Raw genomic sequence first — 22,925 nt, forward strand, 5'->3', positions numbered from 1 at the left:
CATTCCTCAGCGTTCGGAAGCAGATAAGAAGGCCCCGGCTGCGGGGAAAGCGGACGAGGCACAACATAAGGATAAAAAATGTAATTTTGACCAGTTGCTAAGTGACTGATTGTAAGTCAAAGGATTTATTCCATTTCTGCAGGCAATGGAATGCAATACTTCTACCCTTAGGTATTTTATTCATTTGAGAATCAATTTCTTAATTTTCAGGTCAGCCCTTAGATCCTTTGTTGCCAGTCACCAACGCTTTCTTCAATGTGATAGCCGTCTTGGTATTCGGGTACCGATTCTCTCTTGAGGAGGAAAACTTTCAGAAACTAACCAAAGGCCTGATTTTTGGTACACAATTTGTGGGCAGCTTCTTTCATGTGGTGAGTAAGCTTTTGTCTTCTTACCAGGTTGATTCCCATTAGCCTAAAAACCTAAACGAGTAACCCTCGATTTACGACCACAATTGTGCCCATAATTCCCGTTGCCAAGCCAAACGGTCATTGAGTGAATCGTGCCCCATTGTACGACCTCTCTGGCCACCGTTGTTAAGTGAGTCACTGCAAGTTTTTAAATGAGCAACACGGTTTGTTAAGCGAAGTCGGCGTCCCCATTGATTTTGCCTGTCAGAAAGTCCCAAGAGGTGGTCATATGATCCCAGAACGCTACAACCATCCCGAGTCAATCATCCAAATTTTGATCGCATGGCCATGGGGATGCTGCAACAGTTTGAAAGTTTGACAAATGGTCATAAGTCTCTTTTTCTCAGTGCTGTTGTAGCTTTGAACGGTCACTAAACGAATGGTTGTAAGTCAAGGACTACCGTATTGTAGTCTGGTCTTTTAAGAGCGCAGGTCTTTTAACAAGAGAGACCGAGTATTAATAAGTGTATGGAGTAAATGATGGTGTGTGTGTGGGGGGGGGGGGCAGGGGAGAGCAGAGGGAAAGGAGAGCAACCTCAGTTCAGGTAGTCCTCAACTTATGACCACAACTGAGCCCAAAATTTACATTGCTAAATGAGAAATTTGTTAAGTGAGTTTTGCTCCATTTTACTATTTTTCTCGCCACAACTGTTAAGTGAATAACCCCTGCGGTTGTTAAGTTAGTAACACGGTTGTTAAGTGAATCTGGCTTCCCCTTTGCTTGTCGGAAGGTCGCAAAAGGGGGTAACGTGACCCCGGGATACAGCAATGGTCATAACTACGAACAAATTGGCAAGTGTCTGAATTTTGATCGCATGATCGCGGGGATGTTGCAAAGGTCACAACTGTGAAAAATGGTCATAAGTCACATTTTTCAGTGCCGTTGTAATTTTGAACGGTCACTGTTGCAAATTGAGGACTACCTGCAGCTTATGACTGTTTGCAGCAGTTGTGAATCACTGCAGTTGTTAAATGAGTATCACAGTTGTTAAGTAAATTGGGTTTCCCTGTTGACTTGGCTTGTCCAAAGGTTGCAAAAGGTGTTCACATGACCCTGGGGCACTGCGACCATCATAAATGTGAGTCAGTTGTTAAGTATTCAAATGTAAATCACGTGACCATGAGGATGCTGCAACGGTCATAAGTGTGAAAAATGGTTATAAGTCACTTATTACATTGCCGTTGTAACTTTGAACGGTCACCAGGCGAACTGTTGTAAGTTGAGGACTACCCCCAAAACAAGTAGCTTTTGCCGAACGACCATTCACTCAACAAGCGTTCAAAGTTAATGACAATTCTGAATGAGTGGGACTTAGGACTGGTACCCAAGGATCAGGTGATCGCAATTCGGGCACTTGGTTTATCAGCTCGCAATAACAATAGTTGCAGCATCCTGTGATGACCTGGGGCACGGCATAGAGATAACACAGGCAGCTGGCAGTTCAAACTGTCCCTCTGCTGCTCCAAATTTCCCAGACGCTCCCATGTTTCTGGCAAGTCCCAGAGCAAAGTGGTGACAAACACCCGTACATACCTCAAGCAGCTTCTGGCTACAAATAGTCCAGCCCAACACTGTGAACATTACAACTGCACAGCAATAAATCCAGCAGGGCAAATCAGGGCGTTCAGGAAGCAAAGAATCCAGGTAATTAGTCCAGAAAGCCCGAAAGAATGCAAGGACTCTTGGAAAGTTCAAACATCAGCAGGAATTCACTCCAGGAATTCAGTGTTTGTTCCCTACAAATGCCCCTCTGTACAGTGTCTCCTTAAGTCTCAGTCCCCAGGTGTGCCTTGTGAAGATGGGTGTGGCTCTCTCTTCCCATGTAGCCAGCTCAGTCTGCGCTGTTCTCACCTTCTCTCCACTCTCTGTGCTCTCGGATGAGGAGGGGGTGATCCCTGCTCATCGCCTGAGCTCTTTCTCTCATGTTCATTGCTTAGCCTCTCTTGGTTCTCCTGCCCCTGTTCCTCCCTGCCTACAAGCTGTCCTAATCCTGAAAGACCCTGGCCTTCCCCATTTTCTTCTGAAGCCAATAAAGCCTCCCACCCCGCAATCTCTGCCGGCTCCAGTTCTAGCTCGTCTTCCCCTGCAGATTCAGGCTCCGACGAGGGCATGACACATAGCAATAGCAATAGCACTTAGATTTATATACCGTTTCACAGTGCTTTCCCGCCCTCTCTAAGCGGTTTACAGAGTCAGCCTCTTGCCCTCAACAATCTGGGTCCTCATTTTAGTGACGTCGGAAGGATGGAAGGCTGAATCAACTTGAGCTGGAGAGATTTGAACCACCAAACTGCAGCTAGCAGTCAGCTGAAGTAGCCTGCAGTGCTGCACTCTAACCACTGCGCCATCTCGGCTCTCACCTCACCACATCCCATGGTCACATAATGACAACATGGGATGTTGTCATTATGTGACCATGATGTTGGCAACATGGCAACATTCACTGACGACTTCTTACAAGCGAAGCCAATGGGAAACTGGCAAAATTTTGGGATTTTGCACTATCTTTCCCCTGGAGTGGGGTGGGAATGGAGATTTTGCAATATCCTTCCCCTGGAGTGGGGTGGGAATGGAGATTTTGCAATATCCTTCCCCCAGGTGTGGGGAGGGAATGGGGATTTTGCAGCATCCTTCTGCTGGAGTGGGGTGGGAATGGGGATTTTGCAGTATCCTTCCCCTGGAGTGGGGAGGAAATGGGGATTTTGCAGTATCGTTCCCCTGGAGTGGGGTGGGAATGGGGATTTTGCAGTATCCTTCCCCTGGAGCGGGGTGGGAATGGGGATTTTGCAATATCACCCACCAAGCCATGACCACCAAGCCACACCATGCCCACCAAGCCACGCCCACAGAACTGGAAGTAAAAAAAAAATTGAATTTCACCACTGATTTAGATTTATATACCGCTTCTCAGTGTTTTTCAGCCTTCTTTAAGCGGTTTATAAGCTTAGAAGCCTGCTGTGGTGCTGTGCAGGTCTCGTTAAGGCAGCACAACGAGGCAGCTTCTCTGGTGGCTGCCATTTTGTCCCTGCCCAGAAGCTTGTATGCTCTGGGGCACAAGCAGTGGTCCGATCCATGTCAGCAAAATGTTAATTGCCTAATTGAAAATAGGTTGTCTTATTATTATAACAGCGATGGTGATTTTATCCTCTTCCAGCTGTATGAAGTAGTTCCCTGGTTGATGCGTCACATTCCTGGGCCACATCAAAAGACACTGTCCCACATTAAGTTTATCTATGATCTGGCAAAGGAGGAAATTGAGAAGCACAAGGAAAACCAGTCCTTGCACGAACCCCGAGATTTTATTGACTACTATCTACTTCAGCTGAAAAGAGTGAGTATTATCTCTCATTGGAATTCCTCCTCTAAATATTTTGGAACCCGAGCAACAGCCCAACCATTTGAACCGTTCTACCGTAAGGGGACACGGTGGCTCAGCGCGTAAGACGCTGAGCTTGTCGATCGAAAGGTCGGCAGTTCGGTGGTTCGAATCCCTAGTGCTGCTGCGTAACGGGGTGAGCTCCCGTTTCTTGTCCCAGCTTCTGCCAACCTAGCAGTTCGAAAGCACCTAAAAAATGCAAGTAGACAAAATAGGGGCCACCTTTGGTGGGAAGGTAACAGCATTCCGTGCGCCTTTGGCGTTGAGTCATGCCGGCCACATGACTGCAGTGACGTCTTCAGACAGCGCTGGCTCTTCAGCTTTGAAACGGAGGTGAGCACCGCCCCCTAGAGTCGGGAACGACTAGCATGTATGTGTGAGGGGAACCTTTACCTTTTACCTTTACCATAAGGGAATCATTCAGATTACTCTCTCCCCCCACTCACTCCAACTGCCTTCCTACTTCAGATAGTCCTTGACTTATAACCACAATCGAGCCCAACATTTCTGTTAAGTGAAGCATTTCTTAGGCGAATTTTGCCCCCTTTTACAACGTTCCTTGCCACGGTTGTTAAGTGAATCGCTGCCGTTGTTACATTAGTAACATGGTTGTTAAGTGAATCTGGCTTCCCCATTGGCTTTGCTTGTCAGAAGGTCACAAAAGTGGATCACATGACCCCAGGACACTGCAACCAGGGGTGGGATTCTATATTGGTTCGGACCGGTTCGGGCGAACCTGTAGAGCTCCGATGATCAGCTGGGAGCGAATCGGTTCACTCCGATGATCTGGTTGGCCCGCCCCTGTGCTTTACTTACCATTCTCTTCTCAGCTGATTGGTGTGGCAGAGTGCATTGCCGTGCCGTTACTCCCAAGTAACGCAGAAGTTTAGTATTTGTAAAACTGCGTGCGCGATCACCGAACCGGTTGTTAAACCGGCAGCATCCCACTACTGACTGCAACCGACATAAATAAGAACCATTTGCTAAGTGTCTGAATTTTGATCACATGACTCCTGTTGCAATGGTTGCCAGTGTGAAAATGGTCATAAGTTCCTTTTTTCAGTGCTGCTGTAACTTTGAACGATCACTAAACGAACGGTTGTAAGTTGAGGACTACCTGTACTGAAGGAGACTGTTTCCTTTGCTCAACAGCAGTGTGCGGTGGCAGCCAAAAAAGCCAATGCAATCCTTAACTGCATTAACAGAAGGATACAGTCAAGATCAAGTGAGGTACTAATATCACCCTATCAAGCCTTAGTAAGACCACACCTAGAATACTGCATCCAGTTTTGGTCGCCACACTATAAACAAGATGCTTAGACTCTGGAAAGAGTGCAGAGAAGAGCAACAAAGATGATTAGGGGACTGGAGGCTAAAACATATGAAGAACGGTTACAGGAACTGGGCCTGGCTAGTCTAGTGAAGAGAAGGACCAGGGGAGACAGGATAGCATCTTCCAATATTTGAGAGGCGGCCACAGAGAGAAGGTTTCCAAAGCACCCGAAGGCCAGACAAGGAATGATGGATGGAAACTGATCAAGGAGAGATTCAACCTAGAAATAAGGAGAAATTATCTGACAGTGAGAACCATCAACCCATGGAACAGAAATTGCCTTCGGAAGTTGTGGGAGCTTCATCACTGGAAGCTTTCAAGAACAGACTGGACTGCCATCTGTCTGAAATATTTTAGAGTCTCCTGCTTGGGCGGAGGGGGGGCGGTTGGACTAGATGACCTAAGGTCCCTTCGAACCAGTGGCGGGATTCAATTTTTTTTACTACTGGTTCTCTGGGTGTGGCTTGGTAGGCGTGGCCAGGGGGTGTGACAGGTGGCACTCGACCTCCTGCACCTCCCTGGGAGCAAAAATGGGCTGTGGGGGGATGTGACGCTGCCCCCCTATGCCCTGTTTTGGGCCTAGTGGGTCTTCTTGCAGTCTCCTGGGAATGAAAACGAACTGCGGGCGGAGCGCTGCCCCTTGTGCCCCGTTTTGGGCTTCAGAGGCCCCCCTGAAGCCTCCTGGGAGCAAAAACGGGTCATCGGGGTGGGGGGGAGCACACCATTTCCCTTGTGCCCCATTTTGGGCCTAGGAGGCCTCCCTGCACTTACCTGGGAGCCAAAATGGGGTGCGTGGGGACTCCTGGAAGGAGCGGGTAGGGAAGGGGCGGGGCCAGCCAGTAATTTAACTACCGGTTCGCCCAAATCTGCCTGAACTGGCTGAATCCCGCTACCGCTTCCAATTCTGTTAATCTGTCTTGGATGCCTTAGAGAGCTGAAGACAGATGCTACGTTGGTGCAGTCACAGGGCCCAAGGTATCTTTTTGCCTACAAATCCAAAGTGCTTCCCAAACTTGGTAAAAATCCACCATGGACGTGTATCCAGAGTATGGGTGTTCTTCCACTTACCACAATTTATTTAGTGACCATTTGAAGTTACAGCGGCACTGAAAAGAGTGACTTATGACCATTTGCACACTTTCGACCCCTGCAGCACTCCTGAGGTCACGCGATCAACATTCATACTCTTGGCAACTGACGGTTGCAGTGTCCTGGGGTCATGTGATCATCTTCTTTAGAAGCAAAGTCAACGGGAAAACTAGGTTCACTTAACAATCATGTTACTAACTTGGGAACTGCAGTGATTCAGTTAACAACTATGGTGAGAAAGGTTGTACAATGGGGCAAAACTCATTTAACAAAGGTCTCATTTATTTGACATAAATTTTGGGCTTGGTTACGGTCGCAAGTCGAAGACAACCTGTACTGCTGCATTCCCTGCGACGACTAAAACCATAACATCTGCAAAGCCGGCATAAGATTATAAAATAATAGAGCCGTGATGGCAAACCTATGGTACACGTGCCACAGGTGGTACGTGTAGCCATATCAGTGGTCACGCGAGCTTAATCCCACCGGAAGTTGGCAAACAGGCTCTTTTGGGCCTCCGGAGTGCCTCTGTGGGGGGGGGGGAGGCCATTGTCACCCTCCCCAGACTCCTAGAGAGGCTCTGGAGGCTGGGGACAGCAGAACACGGACCTTCTGGTCCCACCGGAAGTTCACAAATGGGCCGTTTCTGGCCTCTGGAGGGCCTCCAGGGGTGGTGGGGAAGGCCGTTTTCACCCTCCCCAGACTCCTAGAGAGGCTCTGGAGGCTGGGGACAGCAGAACACGGACCTTCTGGTCCCACCCGAAGTTCGCAAATGGGCCGTTTCTGGCCTCTGGAGGGCCTCCAGGGGTGGTGGGGAAGGCCGTTTTCAATCTCCCCAGACTCCTAGAGAGGCTCTGGAGGCTGGGGACAGCAGAACACGGACCTTCTGGTCCCACCGGAAGTTCGCAAATGGGCCGTTTCTGGCCTCTGGAGGGCCTCCAGGGGTGGTGGGGAAGGCCGTTTTCACCCTCCCCAGACTCCTAGAGAGACTCTGGAGGCTGGGGACAGCAGAACACGGACCTTCTGGTCCCACCGGAAGTTCGCAAATGGGCCGTTTCTGGCCTCTGGAGGGCCTCCAGGGGTGGTGGGGAAGGCCGTTTTCACCCTCCCCAGACTCATAGAAAGGCTCTGGAGCTACGTGAGAGAGAAAAATGGGCCTATTGGGCCATCATGTGCCAGGAGCGGGGTCGCGGGGGGGGTCGCGCATGGGAGGCACATAGAATTATGGTTGTGGGCACGCGCACGCGAACCGCTCCTCCTCCTGGCACACGATGGCAAAAAGATTAGCCATCACTGTAATAGAGCGTAGGCAAATAAAACCTGACGTTTTATTTGTCTATGATCTATCTGTCTTTATAGACCAGGGGTGTCAAACTCAAGGCCTGCGGGCCGGATCCGGCCCATGGGGGTGCTTAGATCTGGCCCATGGGGCTGCCCTGGAAACAGCAAAGGACTGGCCCGCCGGGCCTCTACCAGTGAAAACGGAGCTCGAGTGGGCCGCGTGTGCAACCCCCCCCCCCCCGAGTTCTGTTTTCGCTGGCAGAGCGGCTAGCACAACCAACTAAAAACAAAACAAAAGGAGAAATGTTTCCCCTTTTGCATTTGAGCATGCAAGAATGGACAGGAAAGGAGAATGGGAAAGAGGAAAGAGAAAGATGGGAAGATGGGAAGAGAGCAAGGAAGGAAAAATAAGGAAAGAGGGGTAGGAAGAAGAAAGGAGAATGAAGAGGGAAGGAAAAAAAGAAAGTAAAGTAAAGTAAAGTAATAAAGTAAAGTAAAGGTAAGATAAGGTAAGGTTAAGTAAAGTACACTACAGTACAGTAAAGGTAAGGTAAGGTAAGGTAAGGTAAAGTAAAGTAAAATAAAAGTAAAGGTAAAAGTAAAAGTAAAAGTAAAAGTAAAAGTAAAGTAAGGTAAGGTAAGGTAAAGTAAAGTAAAGTAAAGTAAAGTTAAGTTAAGGTAAGGTAAGGTAAGGTAAAGTAAAGTGAAACAAGAAGAGGGCCGTGAAAATATTTGCAGATCCCTCGCATCCTGGACATAAACTGTTTCAACTCCTACCCTCAAAACGACGCTATACAGCACTGCACACCAGAACAACTAGACACAAGAACAGTTTTTCCCGAAGGCCATCACTCTGCTAAACAAATAATTCCCTCAACACTGTCAGACTATTTACTGAATCTGCACTACTATTAATCTTCTCATAGTTCCCATCACCAATCTCTTTCCACTTATGACTGTATGACTATAACTTGTTGCTGGCAATCCTTATGATTTATATTGATATATTGACCATCAATTGTGTTGTAAATGTTGTACCTTGAGGAAGGTATCTTTTCTTTTATGTACACTGAGAGCATATGCACCAAGACAAATTCCTTGTGTGTCCAATCACACTTGGCCAATAAATTCTATTCATTCAAAAAAATAAAAATAAAATAATAAAAATAAAATAAAAGTAAAGGTAAGGTAAGGTAAAGTAAAGTAAAGTAAAGTAAATTTAAAAGTAAAGTAAAGGTAAGGTAAGGTAAGGTAAGGTAAAGTAAGGTAAAGTAAAGTAAAAGTAAAAGTAAAAGTAAAGGTAAGGTAAGGTATGGTAAAGTAAAATAAAAGTAAAGGTAAAATAAAGTAAAGTAAAGTAAAGTAAAAGTAAAAGTAAAGTAAAGTAAAGAAGATTGTAATGAGACTGAGGGAGGGTCTGGTGTCTTAGCACTTGGCCACTACCGGTGCCCCCAACACAAATGACATCGAGCTGGCCACACCCACCCCAGCGCCCTGAGGTCAAACACCCCTGATGCGGCCCTCAATAAAATTGAGATTGACACCCCTGTTCTAGACTGCTGGGTTTTGAGGTCTCTTGACGATCCACCGTATAAAAATGTTTTTAGCTGTGCATGCTTTTGAGCCAAGCTTGAGGTCTAGCGACCACCTGGATATGTTCTTGCAGTTTTCTTGGCAAGGTTTGAGAAGTGGTTTGCTGCTGCTTCCTAACAAGGTTGAGAGAAGGTGACTTGCCCAAAGTCACCCAACTGGCTTTGTGCCTAAGGCAGCTCCAGAACTCATGGTTTCCCAATTTCTAACCTAATGCCTTAACCGTGACATCAAGACTGTTCTCGGTTGTTTATGAGACAGATACAATCAAGTCAAAACCGAGACTATTAAAAACAGGTTGGCATTACCACCCACTTAACACCAATCTTAAGGTCTTTAAAAAACGTTAGTCCTCGTTGCTCCCATTAGCAATAGCACTTAGACTTACCGGTATATACCACTTCATAGTGCTTTACAGCCCTTTCTAAGCAGTTTACAAAGTCAGCGTATTGCCCCCAGCTATCTGGGTCCTCATTTTATGGAGCTCCGAAGGATGAAAGGCTGAGTCAACTTTGCGCTGGTCAGGATCGAACTTCTGGTAGTGGGCAGAGGTAGCCTGCAATACTGCATTCTAACTACTGTGCCATCATGGCCCTTTATTATTATTATTATTATGGCCTTTCTCCATTATTATTATTAACCATTATTATTATTAACCACTATTATTACGGGTTTGTCCCACAGCCAAATGTTTAGACTCAATTTGGTGTTTTTATCCACCTCCCGAGTCCTTTACCAAGAATGTGGGATAGGCAGATGTGGATGTTTGATGGTGTTAAAGGTATCGTAACAGGATGTAAGCTGTTCCATTAGCATTTTTATTAAATTTATTTGCCACTCAATTCGTGGTTTGATGTGACTCCGGGGTGGTAAAATATACAGATATCCAAATATAAAAACTGATTAAAATTACAAAAAACCAAAAGAACCCTGAGTTTGGAGCAAAGAAATGGAGATGCCTTCGCTGTTTTAATGCACCAACCAGCATTAACAGCAGCTTCTCTTTCAGGACTCCAATGCCAGCTGGCATAGTCAAATTTTAAGGCTTTTCTTTGAAGGTTAAAAGAGGAGCAGATCACACCTCCTACAGCAAGATGTTTCCTTGGCTGATGGGGTCCCAAAAAGGCCTCTTCTGCCAGCAGGAATGGGGTGGCCCAATCCCATTGAGGAAAAACAGTTCCATAGATATCCTGGACCCAAAGACCTGGCAACAGAATCAGACAGTTAGGAGGTTGGGGAGAAACTGGGGCCAGTCCTGGGGGCTGGGGAAAGCTCGGACGAGGGCTCTGCGTTGGAGGCAGAGAGGGAGCTAGACAGCAGTGAGGCAGAGGAACAGCTGGAGCCTCTTCCCAGTGTGCAAATATGCAGAGCTGCCAGACGACAAGGACAACTAAGAAAGCAGGGTCGACTTGGGAGTAAAGCCGCACCTTGGAGGTGATTGGTCTCTCCCACAGGAAACAAAAGAGGAGCGAACGGCGAGTGGGCTTTTGCAGGAAACAATTTGTTCGTTTGGTCGTTTCAAGAGTGGAAAGTTCTGTTCGTGACTCTAAGAGACCCTGTGCCAAGTTTTGCCTTGACCTGCGTTTGGAAACTAGTTATCTGGCAGCTTTCCAAGAGAGATGAGGTCTGTGTTGATAAATCTTCCTCTGAAAGACTGTTTGGACAGGCCTTGCTGACTGTGAATGAAAGGAATTCACAGTCGTGTAAATAAAAGGGGTTTTGCTGGGACCAAGACTCTGCTTCCTGCTTTTTAAGGAATCCTAGGTCAGAACAGTCTTTAAAGGTAATAACCTACATGTTGAATTGTATTTGGAAGCATGTCGATAGCCAGAGCAGTTCTCATAAAAATGGGAGTTACATGTGTCATTCTAGGGCAGTGATGGCGAACCTTTTTGGTACCAAGTGCCCAAACTGGAACGTCCATGCATGCGCGTGCGTATGCGCATGCCAGAGCACCGAAAACCTGAAGACCGGCTGGCTGGCGTTAGCATTCCTGTTTTTTGGCCATTTTTCAAGCCATTTTTAGGCTGTTTCTGGGCTGTTTTCAGGCCGTTTTTGACCCAGAAAACGGGCTGAAAAAGGCCCCAAAACGAGCTGGCAAAAGTCCTATTTTTTGGCTGCTTTTTGGGCTGTTTTCAGGCACTCTGGCACCCGCGAAGACCAGCTGGCCGGCGCTGGGAACCAGAAGAGCAGCTGGCAATAGTGCACGTACCCACGGAGAGGACTCTGTGTGCCACCTCTGGCTCATGTGCCATAGGTTCACCATCATCATCATCATCATCATCATCATCATCATCATCATCATTATTATTATTATTATTATTATTATTATTATTATTATTATTATTATTATTATTTATTGAATTTCTACACCGCCCTTCTCCCGAAGGACTCAGGGCAGTGTACAGCCAGGCTAAGAAACATACACAATATACAATTTAAAAACTAAATTAAAAAGCTTATTACACAATTGGCCAAAAAATTAAAATATTTAAAATCTAAAAACCCCAATTTAAAACATAAATAAAATTTAAAATTTAAAAACTAAGCAGTTTAAAAAGTTTAAGCTAGCCCCGCGCAAATAAACAAATATGTTTTCAATTCGCGGCGAAAGGTCCGAAGGTCAGGTATTTGGCGTAAACCAGGAAGAAGTTCATTCCAAAGAGTAGGAGCCCCCACAGAGAAGGATCTTCCCCTGGGGGCCGCCAGCCGACATTGTTTGGCAGACGGCACCCTGAGAAGACCCTCTCTGTGAGAGCGTATGGGACGGTGGGAGGCATGAGGTAACAGCAGGCGGTCCCCTAAGTCCCGTAATCATGGTCCTAGGGGCTTCCAAAACTGTCCGTGCTGTCGGATTCTGGACCACTTGTCACTTCTGAATACTCTTCAAGGATAGCCGCATGTAGCGTGCATTGGAATAATGCAAGCTGGAAACAACCAGGGCATGAGTGACCATTGTAGGATCCTATCTGGGTCAGTCACCAGGGCTAGAGGTTTTGTCTTCTGAGTTTTTGGATTTGTGCTGGGGCCCATCTTCAGTGAACTCTCTAGCAAAGTGTGTGCTTGTTCTGAGTGTGGTATTTATATGGGTGCCTGTTGTATGTGGGGTTTTTTGCGGTGTTGGGGTGTTGATGGCTGGCTATTAAATAGTTGGCTGTCATTTGTTTGCTCTGCCCAGCCTTCCCCTTCTAAGTAATTGATAAGCTAGCGGTAAATCACAGAAAGGCCTGGAGGAATGTTGTCCATGGGGTTGTGATGGGTGGGACACAACTTCGCAACTAACAACAAAATATCAGCATTCCTGCTGACTGACGAGGGGCCCGTTTCTGAGTGACTGTGCGCAAGGATTCACGATCCAGAAAGGGTGCAGTTGGCACACAACATGAAGTTGTATGGAGGCTCTCCCAGCCATGACTGCCACCTGCTCTTCGAGCAGGAATTGTAAGTCTAGGACAGGCCTGTTAAACTGGTGGCCTGTGGGCTGGATGTGTCATGCACAGTCCATGCCATCCCAGATCCGCAAAGGCAAAAAACTCCTCCCTCATAATAAGTCACATGATGCGACCAAATTTGACACCCATGGTCTAGGACAGTGATGACTAACTTTTTTGCCATCGCGTGGCAGGTAAGTGGGGTGGGGGAGGTTGCACACACGCATGCCCACACCCATAATTCTATGCGTCCCGCCCCTGCGCATGTGCGTGTGACTCCCCCCACCGCTCCTGGCACGTGATGGCCCAGTAAGCCCGTTTTTCTCTCTCATCTGGCTCTAGAGTCTCTCTACGAGTCTTGGGAGGATGAAAACTGCCCTTCCCACCCCGTTGGAGGCCCTCCGGAGGCCAGAAACGGCCCATTTACCATCTTCTGGTTGGACAGGAAGTGACGTTTTTTGTTGTCCCTAGCCTCCAGAGTCTCCTAGAGAGGCTCTGGAGCCAGGTGAGAGAGAAAAACACCCCCCACAGGTCCTCTGGAGGCAGGAAACAGCCCATTTCCCTACTTCTGGTGAGCCCAGAAGGCCCAAAAATCAGCTGGCGCACCAGAGCTGAGTTCACATGCCTACTGATATGGCTATACATGCCACCTGTGGCACACGTGCCATAGGTTCACCATCACAGGTCTAGGAGAACCCCTGAGTTGCCCAGAAGTGCCTCCTTGTCCAGAACTAAAGATGAATCGGTCCCATCAACGCACATCATTAGTGCCATCTTCCCCATAGGAAGAACCCTAGAAATCTCTTGGATTTTAACTCATATTTATTGTCATTTATTTATGGTTGCTTACACTGAATGATCGTTATCTGCAGAAGGCAGACTATCAATTGTTTTATTAAATATATAAACTCAGCATGGAATGTATCACAAACATCTGAGACAGCGGTTGAGAAGAGAACCATGAGTTATACCAATAGCTATTCAGATGGACCTATTCAGATTATCTTGGAGATAATTAAGAAAATGATGGTTTACCTCAGGGGTCTGCAAACTTGGCTCTTTTAAGACTTGTGGACTTCAACTCCCAGTGTTCTTCAACCAGAGTTGAAGTCCACAAGTCTTAAAAGAGCCAAGTTTGCAGACTCCTGACTAACTAATTCATTTCTTTTATTATTTTATTTATTTTGTCACAACAGTATATATAAGCATAATCATGAAAATAACTATATAATATATAAGCATGTAATAAGTATGTAATAACTATATTAATTGGATATAATGAAAGGAAACAATAGGACAGGAATGGTAGGCATGTTTGTGCTCTTATGCACGTCCCTTACAGATCTCTTAGGAATGGGGTGAGGTCAATAGTAGAGAGTTTTTGGTTAAAGCTTTGGGGATTTTGAGAAGAGACCACAAGAGTCAGGTAGTGTGTTCCAAGCACTAATAACTCTGTTATAGAAGTAATATTTTCTGCAGTCAAGATTAAAACTGTTAACATTTGAGTTTAAATCTATTGTTTGCTCTTGTATTGTTATGATTGAAGCTGAAATATTCATCAACAGGAAGGACATTGCAATAGATGATTCTATGAGTTAAACTCAGGTCATGTCGAAGGCGGCAAAGTTCTAAGTTTTCTAAATTCAAGATTTCAAGTCTGGTGGCATAAGGTATTCTGTTGTATTCAGAGGAGTGGAGAACTCTTCTTGTAAAATATTTCTGGACACGTTCAATTGTATTGATGTCTGAAATGTGGTATGGGTTCCAGACAGGCGAGCTGTATTCAACAATTGGTCTAGCAAATGTTTTATATGCTCTGGTTAGCAGTGTAGTGTTTCTGGAGAAGAAGCTTCGTAAGGTTAGGTTTACAATTCTTAAAGCCTTTTTTGCGACGTAGTTGCAGTGGGCTTTGGCACTTAGATCATTGGATATGAAAACTCCAATGTCTTTAACAGAGTGGGGGTCATCTGTAAGGTAATGTCCATCGAGTTTGTATTTGGTGTTTAGATTCTTTTTTCCAATGTGTAAGACAGAGCATTTGCTGGTTGAGATTTGGAGTTGCCAAGTTTTTGACCATTCTGACACAAAGTCAAGGTCTTTTTGAAGGGTAGCTGTATTGTTGGTAGTGTTAAATATTTTGACATCGTCAGCGAAGAGAACACAATTACTTATAATATGGTCACAGAGATCATTAATGTATAATATAAAGAGTGTTAGTCCAAGAACACTGCCTTGGGGAATGCCGCTATTGACAGGAACAGGATTTGAGAGGGCACTGCCTATTTTTTTTTTTTTTTATAAAAAAGTTTTATTTTTACAATCTTATCAAATAATTCATCCAATGTACAGTTATATACAATTAGTCGGGCCTGCCCAGTCACCACCCCCCTTTTTAACCTTCTTCCCTCTTCTACCTTCTTTTACTTTCCAAGGGCACTGCCTATTTTGACTACTTGTTGTCTGTTTGACAGGAACGCTGTTATCCAATTGTGTAGGGGTCCGGAGATGCCGTAGGATTTTAGTTTTAGGAGAAGTTTGTCATGTACCACTGAGTCAAAAGCTTTACAGAAGTCTATGTAAATTGCATCTATTGTTTAGCCTTGATCAAGATTTGTAGTCTATATGTTTTTGCAGTGAAGAAGTTGTAAGTTACATGATAGTTTTTTTCTGAAACCAAATTGTTTATTAGAGAGTAGATTGTTTGTTTCTAGGTGGAGAGTAATGGATTGGTTGATGATAGATTCCATAACTTTACAGGTGACACAGCATAGAGAGATAGGTCTGTAATTTTCAACTAAGCTGGGGTCTCCTTTTTTGAAGACTGGGATGACCGTGACTAGTGACCAAAGTTTGGGAAGGGAACTGGTCGTGAAGGCTTTTCCAAAGATTATGTTTAGGGGTTCTGCTATATTAGAGGAAAGCTTTTTTAAGAAGTATGCACATAGTCCATCAGGTCCTATAGATAGGGATGGTTTCAGTTTGTGAAGAGCTTTTTCAACATTTTCTTCAGTGAAATCTATATGTGTTAGGCTGTTGTTGGTGCGGTTTGGGAATGTCGGGTATGAGCCATTACTGTTAACAAAGACTGAGCCGAAGAATATGTTAAAGAGGTTTGCTTTAACTGTTTCATCATTATTTTCTTTGCCATTAGATTCTTTTAGTGGTGGGATGGATCTCGAGTCATTAAGTTTGTTGTTCACAAAATTATAAAAAGCACAATTAGCGGTTTTTGAAATTAGCTACATGTCCCTTTTTGTTTTTTCTACAAAGGGATTTTTTTTTGGGATTGAAGCTTTTTTATTGATATGGGTAATTTGTTTTTTCTGATTTTGGTGGTATGTAGATTTTGTGGTATTTTTTATTTTTTTATTATTATTATTGTAGATTTTGTGGTACGTAGAGTTTAATGACTCTATTGACTTCGAGTAGGAAAACTCTGTAGTGATCTTCAGCAGTGATACAGGTTGAGAATAGATTTTGCCAGTCAAGAAATGAGAGGTGGGTGTTTATAAAGTCATAGTTGGTTTTTTTTGAAATTGTAGTTTGGAATACTATTATGATGATGATTTTTGTAAGGGCGTATATTGAGACAAAAGTCTATCATGCTGTGGTCACTGTTGGAAAAGGGTTCTTTTATTTGTAGTCCATAAATTGAGTTTGAGTTGTTGCAGAAGATGAGGTCAAGGCAGTTGTTGAGTCTTGTATTGTTCGTTACTAGTTGTTCAAGACCTAGATTTGTAACAGCGTTGTATAGGATAGTATGAATGGGTTCAGTTGTACATTCGTTAGTTAATAAGAGGTATATTGAGGTCACCCAGGAAGATGAGAGGATACGGGCAAGAGGTAGCCCAAGTTAGTAGTGAGGTTAACATGTTTGCATGTGCGATGTCATAGTCAGGCGCTCTGTAGCATAGATAGCACTCCATTTCCTCAGAATTTTAAAATCTCCTTCAAGTCATTTTAGATTCTTAGTGAATTTATGGAATAGAACCATGAATGTTTTCGGCAATACTGCAGAAGAGTTTCGACATTTTTTCCCCCCGTCTTTGACGTTTTCCCAACTTCTTCCAGTTTGTTTGACAACCTTAAGTTCCCATCTGAATTGTATATAACCAGATCCTTCCCTGAGGACCTTGTTCAAGATCAACCATGGATGGCTGCAAAAACTATGATCTTTTTATTATTCTTTATATATATATATATATGTATGTATGTATGTATGTATGTATGTATGTATGTATGTATTTGTTTTCTGAGGTTTTCGCGGGTGTTTGTATGTAGGTCTTTGGTTATTCGGGTTCACCAGCTCAAATCCCCCTGCAACTCAGACTAATCTGAGCACAACCAAGCCCCCACCCAAAGAGGACACACCCCCATCCAATCAGAGTACAAAAAAAAAAACCCCATCCAATCAGAGCACAGCCAAGCTCCCACCCAATCAGTTCAAACCCCCACTAGCAGTTAAAAAGGAAGAAACAGCTGCAATCACACATTGCTCCCAGAAGCACGAAGCTGAAGCCTGAAGATGACGAATGAGACTTCGTCGAAACGTCGCCAAGACACTTCCAATTTTACGCGGGAGAAAACCCAAATAACCAAAGACCTACATATATATGTATGTATATATATATATATTAATATAATAATTCCAGCTTCAGTTAAACAGTGTGTTGTCCGAGTACAAATATCTTTTTAAATATCTTTGTCTTTTCATTATTCTTGATTATATGAAAGAACAGCTAATACAGGTCGTCCTCGAATTATAGCAGTTCACTTACTGACCAAAGTTGCAATGGCACTGAAAAAAAGTGACTTGTAATCATTTTTCACACTTACGACCGTTGCAGCATCTTCATGGCCACGTGATTTGACATCTGACTCACATTTATGACGGTTGCAGTGTCCCAGGGATCGTGCGATCCCCTCTGGCGACCTTCTGACAAGCAAAGTCAACGGGGAAACCAGATTCACTTAACAACCGTGTTACTAATCTAACAACGGCAGTGATTCACTTAACGAATGTGGCAAGAAAAGTCATAAAATGGGGCAAAGCTCGTTTAACAAATTTCTAACTGAGCGACATAAATTTTGGGCTCGATTGTGGTCGTAAATTGAGGACTACCTGCTCTGGAGACTACATTATTATTATTATTATTTTTTCATAAAAAAGTTTTATTTTTACAATCATATCAAACAGCTCATCCAATGTACAGTTATATACAATTAGTCGGGCTTGCCCAGTCACCACCCCCCTTTTTAACACTCTTCCCTCTTCTACCTTCTTCTACTTTCCAGACCTTCCTCTCCTTCTCTTATCTACATCCTCTCCTCCTTCCACCCTACACCTTCCTTCTCCCTCTTCTACCCCTCTTCCTTCCTCTTCTCCTCTTTCCTACCTCCTACTCTCTCTTTTCTCCCTCCCCACCGTTCTAAAATGGTAACTGGGCAGACCCGACCCTACATTAATTATATTTATACATCTTCAATAATCCCTGTACATTAACCATCACTCCATCCTTTACCCTCAACCCCCAATTCCCTCCCCTTACCCCCACCCCCACCCCGACTTCCCAGAGCAAAATGCAGGGTATCAAAACTAACAGTCATAATCCAAAATAATTCCTAAATGGAGACTACATTATCATAGCCATAAGGTAGCAAAGATTTGAGCTTTTTACTTTAGTTTTTACAAAGCATTTCTCTTTTCCTCTTCAAGCAAATCTGACTATTGCCATCACATTCTTGTCAAAGAAGTAAAAAGAGATATGAAGCCCAACACAGGATCAAAGAAGCAAGAACTGCACAGATTTTAGTGAGGTTTTGTTAAGGCTCATCTGAGCAAATATAGACACTTAGAAAAATATAAACGGAATTTCCCAGCATTCTTTTTTTAGTAAGTCTCTTTGACGGATCTGAAATCTCCTTCCCCAGGTCTCTCGCACCTCAATTAGATATAAAAATAGATAGTAGGTGAGGTAATAGGCAGTTTGCCTCATAAACATCAAACACCAGTTGATGTTTATGAGGCAAGCTGCCTACTGCCTCACCTACTATCTATTTTTATATCGAATTTCCCTTCCATTCCTCTCCAAGCCTCCTCGCAGTTTCTCACATCGCCTTGTAGATGCTGTAAATGTCTAATTAACTCTAGAACCAAGGTCTGATGTCCAGTTCGAGATAGCAGAAGAATGTGGCTTCGTTCATGTCCCTTGATATCTCAGTAGAGTTTGCTACAAGTGACTTTGATTTTTCTTTAGAGCTTTTGAATAAGGTTGGAAGGGAAGGTTTGAACAGTGGTCTTGATTCCCTTCGTTGGATCGCTTTGTGAAAAAAACAACCAAGAAATTTTGCTCGGTCTATTGGCAATTGCTATTGGCATGCATAAGAGCGCAAGAGTGCCTACCGTTCCTGTCCTATTGTTTTCTTTCGTTATATCCAATTATTGTTTTCTTTCGTTATATCCAATTAATATAGTTATTACATACTCATACTTATATATATTGTATAGTTATTTCATGCTTACGCTTATATATACTGTGTATTTCATGCTTACCAGGGGTGAAATGCTCCCGGTTCAGACCGGATCCCGCAATCCGGTAGCGATGGGAGCAGGTAGTTCGGAGAACCGGTAGCAAAATTCTCTGCCCCCACCAACTGCCCACGCCTCGCTGTTCCTCTTCTCTGTCCCTGAAGCTCTCGGTGGTGATATAGCTGCAAACGGCCTTAAATTTATATGATTATGATTTATATTGATATATTGACCATCAATTGTGTTGTAAATGTTGTACCTTGATGAACGTATCTTTTCTTTTATGTTCACTGAGAGCATATGCACCAAGACAAATTCCTTATGTGTCCAATCACACTTGGCCAATAAAAAATTCTATTCTATTCTATTCTATTCTAATGACTGCTGCGGCACTTCAAAGGGCCACACTACAGCTGATCAGCGCTGTAGACAGTTAGTAGACCGGTGCCTCTATTTTTAAAGAAGGTAGACCGGTGCCTCTCAGTAAATCGCAATTGGTAGACTGAAGCCTCTATTTTTAAAGAAGGTAGACGGGTGCCTCCCAAGTTTTGTATACTTTATTATTTTTATTATTTATTATTATTGACCATGCCCATTCAGTCACCTGACCACCAAGCCACACCCATCAATTAAGCCACGCCCACAGAAAACCGGTAGGGAAAATTTTTAGATTTCACCCCTGATGCTTACGCTTATATATACACTGTGTGACAAAATAAATAAATAAATAAAATAAAATAAATCTTAAGGACAATCCTGGTGGTATGTCCTAGTGGACAATCACTTAAATATAAGCCAGCAGTGTGTAGCAGCATCCCCCCCGCCCCAAAAAAGCTGATGGAATCTGTGGTTGCATAAACAGAGGGATAGATTCAAGATCACTTGAAGTATTAGCACTGCTTTATTAAACCTTAGTAAGACCGCATCTGGAATAGTTCATCCAGTTTTGGTCACCTCGTTATAAAAATACGTTGAGACTTCAGAGAAGAACAACTCAAGTGATTGAGGGCCTGGAGACTAAAACATATGAAGAACAGTTGCAGGAATTGCTTTTGTCTAGTCTAGTGAAAAGACTAGACAACCTCCAAGGTCACTTCCAACTCTTATTATTCTGTATTCCGTACCTATCCTATGAATAACCCCTATGAAGTCAATTTCAATCATGTCAGTCATCAGATCCTAGCTATCTCAGGAAAAGCTAGATGGGGTTTAGCACTTGGATGGGAAATCTCTGTTGGTAAGCTACACTGAAAAATTTAAAAACAATCCGGAAGAAGACAGTGGTTTACCAATATTGTTATAAGGAAATTATGTTTCTTTGTAATCACTTAATTATTACATTACTGCATTACTATTACTATTAATCTTCTCATCGTTCCCACCAGCCGTCTCCTCCCACTTATGACTGTATGACTGTAATTTGTTGCTGTATCCTTACGATTTATATTGGTTGTTTCCTAGTATGATTTGATTGCTTATTTGTACCCTATGACTATCATTAAGTGTTGTACCAGGGGTAAAATCTACTTACCTTCTTTACCGGTTCAGAAGTGCGCGTACACGTTACATGCTACCGCAGACCTGTGCATGCGCAAAACCTTCTGTGCATGCACAAAACCTTTCGTGCATGCACAGAAGGTAAAAAACACATTACTTCCTGGTTGCGGAGCTTTGCTCCGCCATTGCTACCTGATCGTCGAACTACCGGTCACGATCGCTACCGGATTGCGTGATCCGGTCCGATCTGGGAGCATTTCACCCCTGTGTTGTATCTTATGATTCTTAACGAATATATCTTGTCTTTTTATGTACACTGAGAGCATATGCACCAAAGACAAATTCCTTGTGTGTCCAATCACATTTGGCCAATAAAGAATTGTATTGTTTATTTTTTTAATTTATTTATTTTGTCGTAGCAGTATATATAAGCATAAGCATGAAAGTAACTATATAATATATAAGCATATATATAAGCCTAAGTATGTAATAATTATATTAATTGGATATAATGAAAGGAAACAATAGGACAGGAACGGTAGGCACGTTTGTGCTCTTATGCACGCCCCTTACAGACCTCTTAGGAATGGGGTGAGGTCAATAGTAGACAATTTTTGGTTAAAGCTTTGGGGATTTTGAGAAGAGACCACAGAGTCAGGTAGTGTGTTCCAAATATTAATAACTCTGTTTCAGAAGTCATATTTTCTGCAATCAAGATTGAAGCGGTTAACATTAAGTTTAAATCTATTGTTTGCTCTTGTATTGTTGTGATTGAAGGATATTGCATTGCATTGTATTGTACTGTACTGTACTGTAGTGTACTGTATTGTACATGCTAGCAAAATAATGTTTAGGATTATTCAATGCAGATTAGAATTCAAATTGGAAAAAGAGGTGCCAAGTGTGTCAGCTGGCTTTAGTAAAGGAATAGGAGATATTTCAGATAGTCCTTGATTTACAGACATTCATTTAGTGTTCGTTCGCAGTTACAACTGCATTGAAAAAAGTAATATGACTGTTTTTCACCCTTGTGACCATTTCAGATCTCTTTTGCCTCCATCATTTTGACTTTTTTTTTTTTTTTTTGGCCTCCCTGAAAGGAATAGGCCCAGTTCTAGAAAAATAATCTTTTCCTGTTTCCCCATTGATAGGCATTATAGTTTACCGTCCCAGCTCAAAACTCTTTTCTGAGACGTTTTAATCCACGAAAACGTTTGAACCATACCTTCACCCTAATGCTATTTCTTCTGAATAATCTAAACAGAGCAAGAACGATCCCAGCAATACCTACGATGAGGATAATCTGGCTGAGTGCATTGTCGATTTTTTTATAGCCGGGACAGAGACAAGTGCCACCAGTTTGCAGTGGGCGTTGCTTTTCATCACCAATCATCCAGATATCCAAGGTGAGAATTCCGTAATGAAAGAGGAAGGAACTTGGGTTCTCCCGCAGGGAGTGGTCATCGGTCTTTGAATTCATACAGGGCAGATGATGATGAGGTTGAACAGCTAAAATAAGAAAATTCGGCCAAATCATCCAAGTTAGACCGTCAGTGGAATCTACTTCAAGCAGGAGGTGTTTATTTTTATATTTGAGAAGCATTAGAATAGAATAGAATAGAATTTTTTATTGGCCAAGTGTGATTGGACACACAAGGAATTTGTCTTTGGTGCATATGCTCTCAGTGTACATAAAAGAAAAGATACGTTCATAAAGAATTATGAATAGGATAAGATAGGATAGGATAGGATAGAATAGAATAGAATAGAATAGAATAGAATAGAATAGAATAGAACTGGAAAGAATAGAATAGAATTAGAGTAGAATCTGGATAGAATAGAATAGAATAGAATAGAATAGAACAGAACAGAACAGAACAGAACAGAATTTTTATTGGCCAAATGTGATTGGACACATAAGGAATTTGTCTTGGTGCATATGCTCTCAGTGTACATAAAAGAAAAGATACGTTCATCAAGGTACAACATTTACAACACAATTGATGGTCAATATATCAATATAAATCATAAGGATTGCCAGCAACAAAGTTACACTCATACAGTCATAAGTGGAAAGAGATTGGTGATGGGAACGATGAGAAGATTAATAGTAGTGCAGATTTAGTAAATAGTTTGACAGTGTTGAGGGAATTATTTGTTTAGCAGAATGATGGCCTTCGGGGAAAAAACTGTTCTTGTGTCTAGTTGTTCTGGTGTGCAGTGCTCTATAGCGTCGTTTTGAGGGTAGGAGTTGAAACAGTTTATGTTCTGGATGTGAGGGATCTGTAAATATTTTCACGTAAATATTAGGTGATTATAAATGATTAATTGATTAGGGTTTATAAATGATTATAAATGATTAAATGATTAGGGGACAGAGGGACAACT

The 22,925-nt window shown here is 43.2% G+C and overlaps 1 protein-coding gene across 1 annotated transcript in view; it reads left to right on the top strand.

Moving 5' to 3' along the window:
- Window positions 1–22,925, top strand: part of LOC131201338 (cytochrome P450 2J2-like) — a 49,224-nt gene that overhangs the window by 13,278 nt on the left and 13,021 nt on the right. Inside the window, exons 4-6 of the mRNA XM_058189159.1 lie at window positions 211–371; window positions 3,566–3,742; window positions 21,802–21,943. Of these exons, the coding sequence (XP_058045142.1) occupies window positions 211–371; window positions 3,566–3,742; window positions 21,802–21,943 (480 nt within the window). The remainder of the gene's footprint in view (window positions 1–210; window positions 372–3,565; window positions 3,743–21,801; window positions 21,944–22,925) is intronic.

This window comes from Ahaetulla prasina, chromosome 6 (assembly GCF_028640845.1).
Source record: "Ahaetulla prasina isolate Xishuangbanna chromosome 6, ASM2864084v1, whole genome shotgun sequence".
NCBI lineage: Eukaryota > Metazoa > Chordata > Lepidosauria > Squamata > Colubridae > Ahaetulla > Ahaetulla prasina.